This window comes from Mus pahari, chromosome 12 (assembly GCF_900095145.1).
Source record: "Mus pahari chromosome 12, PAHARI_EIJ_v1.1, whole genome shotgun sequence".
NCBI classification, from domain to species: domain Eukaryota; kingdom Metazoa; phylum Chordata; class Mammalia; order Rodentia; family Muridae; genus Mus; species Mus pahari.
This window is the reverse complement of record NC_034601.1, coordinates 29,174,479-29,190,367: the sequence shown is the minus strand read 5'-3', so window position 1 is coordinate 29,190,367 and position 15,889 is coordinate 29,174,479. Positions and strand designations below refer to the sequence as shown.

The following is a 15,889-nucleotide window of genomic DNA, read 5'->3' as shown; positions in this document are numbered from 1 at the left end:
GAGGGAGGGAGGAAGGGAGGAAGGAAGGAAGGAAGGAAGGAAGGAAGGAAGGAAGGAAGGAAGGAAGGAAGGAAGAAAACAGAAGGAAGGAAGGAGGGAAGGGGAAGAGGAAAGGAAAGGAAAGAAAAATCAAGACAAGGGAATAGAAAGAGGCAGACAGACAAACAGGAAATTTAAAGAAATCCCAGAAATCATCAAACCCACGTCCTTCACTGTTGACAAGTAACTAAGTGACTTATTCAGAGTCACAAAGCCAGTTAATGATAGTTCTGAAAGGCCCAAGTCAGTCACCCAAGTTAAATCATTTAGAATGATACTTTTGTTGTGCCCTTCATAATTGAGCTTGTGGATCTGTAGAAAACAAGCACCAGCGCAGCCCACTCTTGAGCTGCTCCTGTCCCCCGACACACACGCCTATATAATGCCCACAAGTCCACAACAACCCTGAGTAAGTGGCACTGAGGGCTACATCTATACAATGGCTCTGGGCTGGCAATGCCTATCACAGACTCTTCAGTACCAAGTACTTGTGACTCATGTTGTGGTCTTGGTGGGGGTGTGATTCTGCCCCAGAGTCATTCATCCTCCCCAGAAGACTCCTGTTGGTCTCTAAGCACTTGGCAGTGAGCTCTGGGATGCGTCAAGGCTGACCCCTATCTGGGAGCCGCCTGGGAGGAGCGAGTTTCCAGTGCCAAATCAACCCTGCTGGAGTCCCTCTCGACCAGGGGAGATTCAACCTCATTGTTAACATTGTGGTGGGAGGCAAACGAAAATCTGAAAGCAAGCCACAATGTTCAAGTGTATTAGCTGGCGGCAGACCGGGGCAAGCAAGACCCAAGTAAGTACACCTCCAGTCTCACACATTATGCTGGGGACAGGGAGACAGACAGATGGACAGGTGGGCACGGCTGGGGGGACAGAGGTGGAGAGTGAAGTGGAAGCTTTCAGGACAGGGGTTGTTCTGAAGGGTTCCACAGAGACCGGCAAGTGTTCTGTTTACCCTCTCCTCCTCTGATCTTAGGTAGGAAAAAAGTATTGTACATTTAGGAAGGAAGGAAGGAAGGAAGGAAGGAAGGAAGGAAGGAAGGAAGGAAGGAAGGAAGGAAGGAAGGAAAGAAGGAAGGAATGACTGACTTTGCCTAATGGATGGGCTTAGCAAACTGTGGGAAGCCCGCTCTTCAGAGCAGTGGCGTGGGATTGTGGTACTAACAGAGCGCCCTTTGGACCGGTGATCATTAGTTCTTTTGGAAACCTCAGGCAGAGGCTTTGCACGGGACTTCAGAGCAGCATGGGTTAGACAGCGCAGACTGGCTTGTTTGAGCCTGTGGCTTTGTGGAAGCTGGTGTTCCTTCTCTCTGGATGCACTGTGGTAGGAAGCACAGGTCACAGTACCAGTTGCAATAGTGTAGCATTCTGGGGGAAACCTACTGGGCTGACAAGTGGCTCCGAATTGCTCTGACTCTTGACTTTGAACCCTGATTGAAGCTTCTTGCCTAGGTTTACCTTGATGGCAGTTAAGTGCTAATTTCTTCATTACTGTTGACTTCTACAACATGTCTATCCTGAGCACTGTGGGGCAGGGTGGTGTATATTTCTGTGGATGGCATTGGAGTGGGGTCATGTGATCACTTTGCTGGAAAGCAGGATTGCCAAGAAAAAGAAGCTAATCCAAACACCCTCCTTGGCGGATTTACCCATGGGGCCACAGTAAGGACATCTCCCAGGAGCAACAGGCAACAGGTGCCCCCTGAGAGGGGCAGCCAACTCCTCTTTAAGTAGTTTCAGGACTATACGGACCAGACCCTTGACAGTGTCCACCCGTTTGCAGCTGGAGCTTCTCCTCACTCCTGCCCTGGTGTGTACAAACCTGCCCCTGTTTATGCTGGAGCAGCCATTTCTGTGTCACAGGATGGTTAGATTTCTGTCCCCTCCTTTGTAGGAACTTAATGCGGAGGCTTACAAGGTTCAAGAATTCCCGTAGCACAGAGTCCACCATGTCACCTCTCTTCCTCTGGTGACAACAGCAAATCTTTGTCCCATTCATGAAATTTTCCTTGGCAACTCCCCAAAAGAAATGTTTGCAGGATTTGTCCTCTGACATTGAACTTTAAAGCAACCCAGCTGGAAGTTCCAATCTGTAAATGTGCTGTCTGGAGAAGAGGGTGCTGGAAAATTCATAACACACTACCATGAGATGGTTGGTGGAGAGGAGAGCAGAAAACTCAAATATCTTACCATTCTGGACTCATTTATTTTTTTTTAATTCAATGTGGTTGAATTGAGTTTCCCCTGATGACCAGAACCATGGATTTGCTCTATACAGGACAGTCTCTGTCCTGCATGTGACCGTAAGCGGCCATGCAGGTCCTGTGTGTTCTTTAAACGAGATGACAAACATGCAGACTCCTGCTTTCTGCCGGTTGCCGTGGGGAGCATCAGAGAAGTTGTCATGATAAATGTGTCTGTTCAGATACGGTTCATCCACACCAGAACAATGCCGCTTTGAAGGACAGATTTAGCCTGGGAGCAGAGAAGATTTTGACACTAAAAGTCAAAAGTGTCCTTGCCTTGAAGTTCATCTTCCATTCAGTTCTCCTTTGTATCAATTTTGAGCCCAAAATATTAATTCTTATCCTGGATAATATGTCAAAAGAGTGGGGTTTCTGAAACATTTGTATCAAAGCATTTTATTTTGATATAGAATCAGACTTTTAAAACCCACAGGGGAATTATAGAATCACAGAGAAGTCTCCTGCATCATCCTTTACCCAAACTGTTTTATATTTCTTCTTGCTCATCTAACTCATACTGTTTTCTTTAATGAGATCTATTCTGGGTTATTAATTGAATTACTGAGGCATTAATGGAGTTGTAATATAAGATGCATATATTCTTCTAGAGGCCTTCCTTTAATATATAAAACCTTATACATTTATTTATTCTTTAAAAAAATAAAACCTTTTGGGCTGTTACATAGCTCAGTGGGTAGGGTGCTTGGTGCCTAGCGCAGTGACTTAGACTCACTCCCTGAGCCCCTTGTGACTAGGGATGGAACTCCTGAGTGGTAGGTTGCTGCGCAGGAGTCTTGAGCCAAATTTACATTCCAACTACTGTGCAAGAAACCCTCAGCTGTTCTGCTTTCCCAGCTGGTGAGCTGGTGGCTCTGGAGCACCTGCTCCTGAGGAAGCTGTTTTTCTCTGATTCCTCATAGGACTGCACATTTCCCACAGCCTTGAGACAGCCTTGAATTTCCTCCTGTCCAAAGTCGCCACTCAAGCTCTTTCTCTATCTCGTAGGTCACTTGTAGTAGTATTTATTTATTTATTTAATACTAGGAGCATATAGTTATTAGTCTATATGGGCTATATGTGTAAATATATGTTCTCAGTCTACAGCTTGTCTTCTTCTCTGATTTGCCTCTTGATAAACACATAATTTGATTTTTTTTGATGCTCTCATAAGCCTGAGTGTCATGGGATATGACAAAAAGCATTTCTTATATGTAGTATTTCAAAATAGCTCACCATTTATATATCCACAGAAGAGTGTACCAACATGAAGACCTAACATGTGCTATAGGTTTCTGTCAGCCCTAAGTTCTGAAGAGTAAGAGCCAGTAAGTGATTAAGATGCATTTATGTTGTAGCTTATATTATTATAATACACTATATGGCATGTAGTAGTGTTGAAGCAATTGAACATGTGGGAAGAAAGATGATAAATACAGTGACTTTGTCGCCTGGCTGTCCAACAAGCAGATCCAAGATGAGGAAAGGAAGTCTATGTGTGACATAACTAAACACCTGTGCATACAGTAAGCCTCTTCAGTCTCGATTTTATAGCAGCCTTGTGATTTTGGTTTTCAGTTCCTTGATCTGTCAGAGGACTGAGTTACTTCTGTATGTCGTCACAAAGACCAAGCAAATGGCATCAAGGAGGATACAGGAAAACCAGAGCTAACAGGAATTCACTCCAACACTGTCTCATGGCTGCACCTTGGCTTGGTGCCTGTTGCTTTCAGGGGTTACATAAGAACCTGTGAGGTCATGTGATTGGTTTCTCCAGTGGACTTTAAGTCCACAAGGATAAAAACACGTTTGCCTCACATCTCCACTACATCACCAAATCTTAGCAGTGATAACTCACAGCTGACTTGATAAATATTCATTAAATACACAATAGCAAGTGAGCAGCAGTTGAACTCAAGGTAGCGTGTTTGGCATCGAGGTCAAAGGGTCAGGAATTAAATCTGGGAGGATCAGAGATGGTTCTACACATGGCTTTGCTAACCAGAACACTGGGAGCGGGAGGAAGCTCAGGTCAGACAGGGAAGTATAGGTAGCTGGGGCAAGGAGAGTAAGTTTCCTTGGTTGAAGTTAAGGGTTTGTATGGTGAGTCATTTCCCCAGGTTTGTGAACATGGAAGCCAATATGCTGCCATGTCCTGTGGATAATTCATTCCCGCTTGCCATCTTGCAGCCATTGTGGAAGGTCTGCCCTTGAGCATGACATCTCATTGTTGTGTCATGTTGGAAATTTGTCCCTGGGTGTGTCAGGCACAGCAACATGCCTCTGAACCGTAGCATCATCCCCCAAGACCTTACACTTCCAACAGTTTCAATCATTGCCTCCTGTTCTGCCCCGCCCCCGCCCCTGGGCCCCTCGTTGTCCGCAGACCTCTCCTCTCTGGTATACATGTAATCATCTTTGCTTAGTTTTTTGACTCCTGTCTTTTACATAATGATCCATCTGATCTGTTATACTGCCTCATTCTAATTTCCTGTCCTGATGGACAAGTCTCTGACCTTGGGAAGAGTCCTGCTACAGTGCATCTTCTTCAGTACTAGGATGTTTCTTGGCATTCATCCCTCCCTCGGCACAGTCGCTCCCTCCTCTGTTCACTTCTGCTTCTCCTGAAAGAGTTTTTATCTCACCCACTGAGTCACCAGGTCCATGACGTCGGCATTCACGGGACATGCTCAGAAGAGCAGGATGCCTCGTGTGCGTCTTCTCTTGCTGGTGCTTAGGAACCAGTATGCTCTCGGATACACTTTCCACACACCTAAAAGGCATTTGCGGTGTGGTTTGGGACAAGGGTTATGTTGATTTCTCCCGGTCGTCAGACCTGTGACGTTACACCATAGAGAGTGGTGACTGTGGCTGGCACAGGTGAAGGGCTACCAGGGCTGAGGCCTGGAGTTGTTTTCCTTTCCCATCTGCTCTGAGATTTCCTTTCTCTTAATATCAAAGACTAGTCTTGCTGACAAAATGGGACCTTGTGTGTGTGCCTATATGTGCTTTGTGTTTATATGTCCATATACACATATATGTGTCTATATATATGTATACATATATGTATATATGAAGGAAATACACCAAAATATACATTATGGTTATTTCTGATAGGTGGCTTTTTGTATTTCTCTACAATAAGACATAGTACTTTTATTAGCAACAACGAAAATCCTAATAGGTATTATTTTCTAAAGAATAGGAAGAGCTAAGACTCCAGCTGGTTGCTGGAGTCTGTCCTTTGTATGCACCCAGGATGCCTGGTGGGAAACAGTAACCTCTCAGTGGTGTCTCGAGTAACCAGAGAATGAATTTAGCTGATTTGCACATCGGCCTAGGTTAGAAACTGGCAACTTGGTTTGGTTATAAAAGTCCAGAGCCTTGGGAAAGGCTGGGCAGGAGAAGGGAAAGTCCAGAGCGAGGAGTCAGGGCGAGAGGGGCCTGATGGGCTGTTCACTGAGCTCTGCTGTTTAGAGATGCAGGGAATGGTAAGGGAGATCTTGGAACACAGAAGCACACATAGAGATTTTACACAAAGATGAGCCCTGGAAAGAGGAGAAGTCTGTTCCAGTTTGTTTTTATTCCCTGGTGATTTGGAAAGGAAGGGTTTCCAGGAGACACATAAGGCTCCTTATAGAGGCTACTCCATGAACATCAAGTTTCTGAGAGGAGGGAAGTTTGTTCTGAGGTCAAGGACCCTCCATACACACCATCCCTTCCTTCGCAGTTACAGTCAAGGGCAGAGGGAAAGGTTTCTGATAAACTTGAAACCATAAAGTGGGGCTGTTTCAAGGCTCTCTCCAACACTGCTGGGTTTGGAGCTCCGTGAGAGCGGTCCCCGAAAAGCAGGAGAAAAGGAAGAAGCAAAGGTGGGGAGCTTGGACCCTGCTGCCTGGGGCTGGCTTTCTTCTGGAGGCGGAGGCCCCTGGTCTGTCTCTGGCAAAGTGCCTGGCGGATGGACCTCCCTGTGCTGCCCAGTCACCCCACACTCCCATTCCTTGTCCATCTCCTCCCTTCAGGGTACAGGCAGAGGGTCCTCAGCTCAGTGTGCAGCAGATGCGTGTTAGATCCCGGGAGCTCTTAGAGCAGCATAGCTTGTGTAAGGAAGCAAAACCAGAAGCTACAAAAAGCGATCCTTGAGAAGCGTTGACCAGAAGTTGTATCTTGTAGCACTTACGTTTTCTCCGTGTGCGGTATCCAGCATCCCCCCACTATGTGTCCCAGTTTTTGACACTGATGACTACAGCAAGGAGAATTCCCAGCCTGGGTTCTGGTTTGAACCTTAAAGTAGAAAAATATTTTTATAAGCCAGTTATGGTATTTGTAGAGTTTCCTATATAATGGAGGCGCACAGACAGCATGCAGAGTCCCCACTCCAGGCGGAAATCTCCTCCTCATCTCATGGGGCAGATGCTGTCCTTCCCCTAAGAAGTCACTGATATTGTGGGACATACACACAGGTTGGCTGAAAGAAAGCCAACCCAGGCTACTAACCACCAGCCCCTGCCTTTATACCTAAGCCCCTGGCATGATGAGCCTCCTGGTCCCCAAGGTAAGTAAGTGTCAGTCTCCTCATTTTACAGATGGCAGATTTTACAAAATATGTAGTTGAACAGTAAATAGCTTACTCAGAGCCATACAACCAGAAAGTCTAGAGCAGTTTGACTCCTGGTCCCCTATGCATGTGACCCCACACAGGCAACGCCCAATACACAAAGCAGCATTTGTCTCAGATAGTATGAAGACTTCAGTTTCCTCCTCCTGACCAACAGAATGGGACATAACTGAACTCAAAAGCCAGGAATGTTTCATGTTCTGTGTATTGTGTGTGTGCTCACTATCTCCTGTGCGTGATAGAACATGCCATAAATCAGGGACAAGAAGAGGCTGATTATTATCTTAGCTATAGGACCAACAAGTCAGGCACATCCCTGCATCAGAAGCTTCCTAATCTATCAGAACAAAACATCGAGCACACAGTCAGATAAGTTAGAGTGGAGAACACCATTGGCAGTTTGCAGTTAAGAATCACTTAACAGTCTGTTGCAAAATAGCTGCCACGGTTCGTGGGACATGAATGCATATAAAGCCATCACCTAAATAAATATGTTCTTTGTCTGTGGCTGTTTTTATCTCCCTGGATGTTTAGCCTTATCTCCCATGTACACGGTGACGACAGAACATCTCACCATGCCTCAGGGAGCTTCATTATAAGAGTCAAATATTAGGACATGGCCTACATTATATCAAGTGAAAGATTTATCAAGGCACCTCTACTTGGGTAGAGAAAGACAGGGAGATCTCAACATAACCTCTCCCCCAAAATGCTGAGCAAATCCAGTTGGTAAAAGTCATAGTCCTATAAAGTGAGTCTTCCTGATTCTTGCCCCTTATGGAAAATTCCAAAGTTAAATGCTTCTGACACATACTAGAAGATGCCGAATAGAGCCAAAGTGTTGCCAACTCGGCATCCGGAAGATGAGCAGTTTGAACATAGAAAAGCCCTTAGGACTTAAGGTTCAGAGGACTCTTCCAGACACCAGGGAGTATGTCTAACCCCTGACTCTTGTACTTGTGCACAGGAAGCCAAAGGCATGGGATGGTTACATGGGAGATTACTATAAATTCTAAGCTGGTAGATATTTTTCCAATAGGAAAATTCAATAGCATTTATTCCTCCACTTAAAACATTTCCCACCAGTCCTTCTATTAGGTCAGATTGTTTAAAAGTCCTTTCAATAGGATCATGAATAACTAGGCCGTTGTAGTACACACTTACGACCCCAGCTTTCTGACTTGGGAAACTGAGGCAAGGTTGTAAGTTTGAAGTCACCCTGGGGCTATATGGTGAAACATTTTCTCACAACAAAAAATTAAAAGCCGTGCATCTGCGGTATTACTCTGCCGACATGCCTTTTGGGTATCTCCAATCCTGTCTTCCTGGGCAGGTGTGTGTATTTCTCAGGACTCTCGGAAAACCATGTGCGCAGTCTGTCTGTGTGGGTTTTATCCCTGAGTATCTCTATACAACAAACCATCTTCAAATAGATCTGCAGATGTACAGAGCCATTCACAGCTTGAGGTTGAAAGGGTATAAGGAATTTTCTATAGAACCTAACGGTTTATATAATAAAATTACTCAAGCCACTTCCAGTTAGATCCCAGGATTTAAGATAGACCTGTATGTGAGGGATACTTTAGACTCAGTGTCATGCAAATGTCCATCCATCACCTAGTAGATGGGGGCAGTACACACCAGTGGTTAAGGACAAGCCTTTATTCACAGCTCATCCCATCCATCCACTTTCCAGTTTTATGATTCTGGGCAGGACCTCTCCAGGACTCTGTCTGCAAAATGAAGGCAGTGATACCCACGACATACACAAGTGTGTGGTGTGATGCCTGTAAACACTCAGCTCTTTGGCACATGAAAGATTCAAAATTCTGTAAACTATTAGTGATGGTAAATAAAGAGCAACAGAATACAAAATCCACTGTTTACAAAATTACCCGATTCTACCATTGAGGTAGACTCTACAGGCCGTATAGCACATATATTAACTAGCCTAGGAATGGTAGCAAACAAGGGCATGAGACTATTGACTATCGAGTGAGCATCGCTGTTACATGCCCCTTCCTTCGTCCTATTAGGGCAACATTAGACTGAGGAAATTGTGCTTCCATATTCTTGAGCCCTTTAAGCATACTACAGTGATGGCGTTGGGCACCTGAGGGGCTTGACCCTGAGTGACTTCCATATACACATAGACAGCTCCAGGCTTTCTTGAAAATCTCTTCTCCCTCTGCCTTCTGGAGTGTCACCCACCTTCCCTGAGCTCAAGACAGCTAGAATAAATATTACATTCAGCTTGCCACCCAAGTTTCCTCTCCTCTCTCCTTGGCTGAAATTCTGCCTGGGAGAGTTTCGACTTGGATCTCTCATTTCCGTGGGGTAGGTGTAAGGGAGCCCTGGACTCCACATGAAACCTGAAGTCGAGACCCTGCACTGTTCTCTTCCCTGGGACCCATTGCCGTTTAAAATACTCCGCTCCGCTAGTGGCTACTAGAAGCTTGCCATTTTCCTTAGAGAAACAGTAACCCATTGTTTCACCTAAATGCTGGGTCTAATCTGCCCACACTCACTCTCCCACTCAGTAATTTACTCCTGTAGTCTGGCCAAACCAGCCCCATACCATAGGGAAACCACAGGTTGCCATATGTCGTGGGCTCTAGCCATACACAAAAATCACACATTCTAAGTCCATTGCCATCAAACATCTACAGGAATAGGCAACCTTTTCTATATTTCTCTTTCTCAATTAAATGTTACATCTAGGCTTGGTAGGCTGTGGGGCCCTGAAAGAGTTTAAGAAAAGCATAACAGGGATACCGTGTAAGCATAAGAGATGTCTGCCAGTAGGTCCTGTTACGTATTACTCTCCTGGTAACGCTGTTCCTGCTGCCCCTGTTATATATTTGTCCGAGACATTGAGAAACCACTGCAGGACTGGTCTATGGGGGGAGGTCTCGTGAGTTGAAAAGACATGGATGTGAGTTCTGGCATCAAGTGACCAGTCAGTGATCCTATTCTGGATCCTGGACCTGCTTGGACTCTTCTGAACCTTCAGACTGAGGGAGATCTTACCCAACTCTGCTTCCTCTCTGTTCTCTTCTGAAAGAATGAATGAATGGTTATGTCTAGCAGGTTGTAGTCTGTGCATCGGGTTACTAGGAGTAGGTTGCACTGATGGTTTAACACTGTTTTTCTGTAAAGGGCTATGGGATCTCATACAGATTTTTGCAAAGTCATATGCAAATCACAGAGCCCAGCCCTTTTCTTAACAGGATGGCAACCTTGTTCCTCGTTGGCACCTGGGACCTGGAGATCCTTTCTCCACTTACGTTTAGCGCGCAGCCTGGGACTTGTCCCTGCAGCTCACCGGGTTAGCCGTGGCACCGTTGGGACCTCCCACCAGGACTCCAATCACCCAACTCTATTGAGACTGCTCTGACAGGGCTGGTATGGGGTGCAGCCTTTGCTCAGAGGGCAACATGTTCCAAGCAAAATCTGCCCACCTGGGCCATGGGCTCACCCCGGGCCTCCCTGCTTCTCTCCCGGGTGCAATTTTGAGGTTGCTGAGCTTCGATCCAAAGTCCAAAATAGTGGGGCAACAGGGATTTACCAAGAGGCCCCAGGGCCCCATGTACTTCCCCAGCTCCCAACCTGACACACCAGGGATTCCACCCCACCCCCAGCCCCACTCCCATATCAGGCCCTCACTGCCCCAAAAGTCTGCAACTCAAGTAGACAGGGTAGATAACGGGCGCATTTGGTTTTAGTTTCTCTTCAGGTTGAACATTCCTGTGAGCAGTGACCCGCCCCCAGTCTGGACAAGGCCATCCCGATGCTGTAGCTCCTCTCCTCTACATCATGAGAATGTGTGGGGGCGGGCCTGAGATACAGATGGGGAGGGTCGAATCCAGCCTTTCCCCAATACTGACAGCAGCCGCTTCCTTCAACACAGTTCTGTTTGATGCAGCCTCCTCACCACTCCTTTCTGAGGTCTCTGGGGCAAAGACCACCATTCTAGTCCTATTTACTTCAAGCAATCCTGTTGGGTGGGGTGGGGAATGCACGAAGACCTAAATGAAGCCACTTGTTGACAGTTGTTGGCACTAGACGGTACATGGGTGTTCAGTACACTTTTCTCACTTTTGTATATGTTTCCAATTTTTCATAATAAATTTTTTTTAAAGTCCTCCAGGTTCCATAACATTCGGGAAAGAACCCTAACCCCTAAGAAAGTTTCATGGGACGCCCCCACCCCTACCCCTACACCAAGGCAAGAGGCAGGGATGACTCCATTTCATATAAATAGATATAAATATAATATAATATAAATATATATATGTAAAACACTCATTTTCTAACCTTTTTTTAAGGCCCACTGCTTTATTTTCAATAAACTAAACCTAATTTCTAAGAGGTCCCGAAGTTGGGCTCACTTCCCAGGCTGGGTGATGGGGAGGGCAGGGAAGAGGGTCCTTAAAAGTTTACACTTCCATGTGTCTCACACTCTTACTGTGAGAAAGTGGCTTGTTCAGTGTTCTGAACTTTGCGAAGGGTATATGTTCGCAATGCACAGTGTCATTCTCTGGATGTGCACCTGGCTCAGGAAAGGACTGTCTTTGTACTTGAACTTAAATCCAATGGAGAACCTTAACATGGGCATTTGCATGACTGGGATTTGCTGCTGTCTTTTTTCCATATGTCTCTTTCTTGGATGTGTTCTAATAAAATGATTCTAAAGCAGGCTGTTGATATACAGTGATTTATAAATACCTTTTGTTGAGCTCGGAGGCCCTTAAATTCTCTGCCTTCCCACTTTCTGGAAAGACCTGCCAAGCTGGAGACAGATGCGTAGAGTGTGTCTGTCTCTGTGGCAGGATGGTGGCACACCTGCCATCGCAGTCATTGATAAGAATCCTATCGACCACAGCAATTTTATTTCCTGGTATCCTAGCAACAGAACTTGTTTTCCAGAACAAAGATGAATGACCATCTGTAGATGAGACTAGGAGGGGAAAGACAGAAGGGGTGGGGCAGAGTCAGGAGTAATAGTCTCTCGACCGGGGAGGGAGGGATTGGGGGGGGGGAGAGAGTAAAGTGGAAGGAGAGAGAGGCAAAGATAGCCCAGAGCAAACAGGTCAACTCTGGACTCGTTCCATTTAGCGTTAGGTCAGCACCTTCGTGGAATAATCAACTGTTGATTTTTATTTTCAAATTTTGATATCAAGTCCTAGCACATTGCAAGACCCATTGAGGAAACATACATTTCCAGAAGTAGTTACTTGGAGAAGTGCTCCCTCCATCCAAGCCTGGTAAGGGCATTCCCATGAGCTAGTAACAGCCTTATAGGGTTTAGTCCTTGGTGAACGAGGGAATCCTTCGAAACCTCATCAGCTAACAAGTGTGTGCAGGGGCTGCAGAGGCAGGACCAGACAAGGCGGCTTCCGTTCCTTGAGTGTACTTCCCATAGCAGACACTAAGAAGCCACTGAATTTTTTTCCTGTGTTTTTTTTTTTTCTTAAAGTCAGTTGGAGGGTCAGCAGTGTTTTATTTATTTTCCTAATGAGCTGAACACTAGAAATAATAGACTTGTGATTCTGTAGTTTGTCATTGCCATATCCATGCTTTCCCAAGCCACGGGGTTGATAGCCGGGTGGCTAGCCTGAGCTTTCCACGGCACGGCCACCTCCACTCTGCATCAGTGGCCAGTGCAGACCAGGATTCTGTTCTTCCCTATGACTAGAGAGCTCTTTAGGTCAGGGTCTCTGCAACACAGGTCTGTATACCTGCTGCTTGGTTACTTATTGGCAGAGCACAGGCCAATAAGGCTGAAATCATCAGTTAGTTCCCACAGGGATTTGTTTACTCCATATATTTAAGAAATACCTCCAACTGCTGACTGGGCATTAAAAAGTAGGTAAGCCAATAGACGCTGTTCATATGGAACACACCAGTTCAAGAAACATGCTTTAGTTGGACTACCCATGAACAATTGCAAGAAGAAATGAGGCCAGTAAGATGAAATCAAGGCAGGCAATGCTATATGTCTAATGGCATATGACAACTTATAGGCAGAGTAAAAACTAGAACCCGGGCCCCTGACTTCTCTTTCTATGTTATTATTTCCCTAATGTGTCTCACAGTTCCTTTGCATAGCTGTATACTAGCCCCAGACAGCTGTATGAACATGTCAGGCAATTAAGACACTGCCCTGTAACTAGCGAGACCCAAAGGGGACATTTGGAAATAATGAACTATGTTCCTGAGGATGGCACTGACCTGAGCCTTGTTTGTGGACAAAGTTTCCTGCTGTAGTGAAACTGACGGGTTTGGGGGTACACGGGTGCTACAGTGTTTGGTTTGACCCCAGTGGTTTTTTAGCTCCCAGAGCAAGAAGTTGCTCATTCAACAAATATTTACTGAGGGAATAGTAGGTGCTACGCAGGATTCTCAGAGGACACATTCCAGGGTAGTATGGCCAAATGCAGGGTATGAAGGAATAAAACATGTCACCTTCAGAAGATAAATATTCTCATTGGAAGAGAGTCAAAACACAATGAATTAATGCATCATATTAGAAAGCAATAATTGTTACAGAGAAAATAAATCAAGGAGGGAAAGCAGAACATGGCAGAGGTAGAGATGCGTTTTTTAAGAGAACCTGATGTGCCAGATCAGCATGTAACACATATACACACATACAATCTGTTTATAATACATATGAATGTACAGATTGCAGATATGTCTGCTCTTTTTATGTGTAACAAAGAAGTGCCTTTAACACAACCTAACATGTCACTTTGTACCCAGCTCTAAACGGCTAGTGGCATAGTGTGGTTGAAAAAGACCCCAAGCCACCTTCTCTGGCACATCCAAGTGCTCAGATTCTAGTTTTCCATTTTCTCCTTTGGCCTAAAATGGTGATTCTCAAACTCATATATATGTATGAGTCTGATATATATCACACAGTTACCTCGAGCGCTTGTTGAAACACAGATCCTGGGCCCGACTCTCAGAATTACGTGATTCAATCCACCTGACGTAGACACGTGAATTTGCATTTCTACCAGAGTCCAGGTAATACTGATACTGTTGGTTTAAGGACCACCCTCAGAGACCCACTAGGTGAGTGCAGTTAGGGAAACGCCTAATGAAACAAATCAACTGTGGAAGAAAGGCTGCACTCATTCCTTGGGTGTTCTAGACATTATCAGACTAGCTGCCTTTGAAAAGTAAAATCCTCAGGAAGTGAAACTTTTTTTTAATTCGACTATGTATCAGAAGCCAAAGCCCAAGGTCCCAAACCTTCAGGAAGGCACACGTCCAGAACAGGAGGTGACAATGATATTTTGTTGTTTTCCTATGGACACCCAGTATTTTATCGCTGTGTCTGCAAAAGCCGTTCTGGACTCTCACTTCCTCCTGACCAGTGAACCTAGTACACAGAACACTTCGCAGATAATGGAATTGATACACAAAGGGGCACATGACCTCCCAAGGTTGAGAAGCTTCAGTGGCCTTGAGCAGGTCCAGAGTTTCTCCTCCTGTGACTGTCTCCGTTATATTAGCTGAAGCTCCATCTTGGGATGTTCATCTTGGGAAGTTGTTCCACAGGACATATATGTTCTTTGCTTCTATCCACATGAGTGAACCCTGAGTGAGTTCTTTGTACTGTAAACTCTTCTCCTACTGGGTAGTATACAGCTGAAATACTAACTTATCTTATTAATATCCTGAGCTAGACCTAATCACTACAAAACAAACCAGCTAGGGAGAAGCACACACAACACTCACCAAAGAAATGGAAATGAGGTCTTCATTCCATGTACCACCACTTCTATCTCATTAATAGACATAACTGAACATTTTCTCCATCACTAACACATACAGCAAAGTGAGTGCATTTTCAACTGGATGGCTCATATATCACATTCTTGGATATTCAAACCTTATCCCCTTCCCCACTAAAAAGAAGTGAAGAATAAAATCGCCCTGTTTTAGTTATGTTCTCAAACACTCCTCATGATGGAAGTCTGGGTCCCCATTGAAACTCACAGGTGGAAACTGTCTGTGGATTTTAGAATTTTAGTTTCAGTTTTCCCTCCTCTGTCTCACAAATGCTTTGGAGTTATGAAAACATCCTCCTATGCATATTTTACTTGGACTCTCATTTATTCAATAAACATTATAAAGCCTCAGGCCCTCTAAAGGCTAATGAACAGACTACAGAAGCAAGTTACAGATAATTCCATCCTGGAAGAACATAATCCATAATAGAACCACTCTAAACATTTAGGAATACTCAGACGGCATGGACCTTAGTCCATGGACCTTAGTCCACGGACGCTCCTCTCCATTATTCTTCCTACTCAGCATATCCTCTTAAAATTGAACTGTTAAGTTATTTCAGCTTCAAGACAAAAGAGACCCCATTAGGAAATATGCTATACCTGAAGAGAACATTGAGCTAGGGAAGAAACACTAGCCTGGAACTCTGGGCATATGCAAGGTTGGTTATGTGTTAGCAGCTCAGAGGCAGTGTATAGAGAGAGCAGTCTGGGATCTAGCATTTACCATATGTATTCCACATGTGTATCATGGAGATGGAATATCATGGGTCATGCATATATAGTACTTGGAAGATCGGGGGGGGGTGATGACATTGAGGAAAGATCCAGTGTGAGTATATGGTTGGTGAGATTAATTCCAAAGTTACTAAGAAAATAACTAGTTCTAAAAAAAATAATAATAAATGCTAGTTCATAACACAAGGAATGAGCAGATAGTGAGTTGGGTCGTGGAAGAGAATGGGATGCATAGGATTCATCTGGCTCTGTTGTTTCAGATTCCTTGAGAGGAGATTCAGACCATGATCCTACAAAGTGGTTGTGGGGGCGATGTGCTTGTGTTCGTGCACACACTGTGTATTCACAGATACATATGGATGAGACAGCCATTGTAGACCAGTAATAGCTTCTCATGAGGATGCAAACTGGGTGAATTCCAGTTCCACAATCTAGAAAGAAAG

At 44.9% G+C, this 15,889-nt stretch overlaps 1 protein-coding gene across 23 annotated transcripts in view; it reads left to right on the top strand.

The window, feature by feature from the left end:
• Positions 1 to 15,889, top strand: part of Kalrn (kalirin RhoGEF kinase) — a 603,889-nt gene that overhangs the window by 414,046 nt on the left and 173,954 nt on the right. For 3 of the 23 annotated variants that reach the window (XM_021209158.1, XM_029544651.1, XM_021209157.2), the window contains exon 34: positions 10,137 to 11,603. The exons of 17 other annotated variants lie outside the window; for them this stretch is intronic. In XM_021209158.1, the coding sequence (XP_021064817.1) occupies positions 10,137 to 10,199 (63 nt within the window). In that variant the 3' untranslated portion in view covers positions 10,200 to 11,603. Of the gene's footprint in view, positions 1 to 10,136; positions 11,605 to 15,889 lie in introns of those variants that run through there. 3 more of the 23 variants (XM_029544653.1, XM_029544652.1, XM_029544650.1) reach the window with 2 other exon arrangements.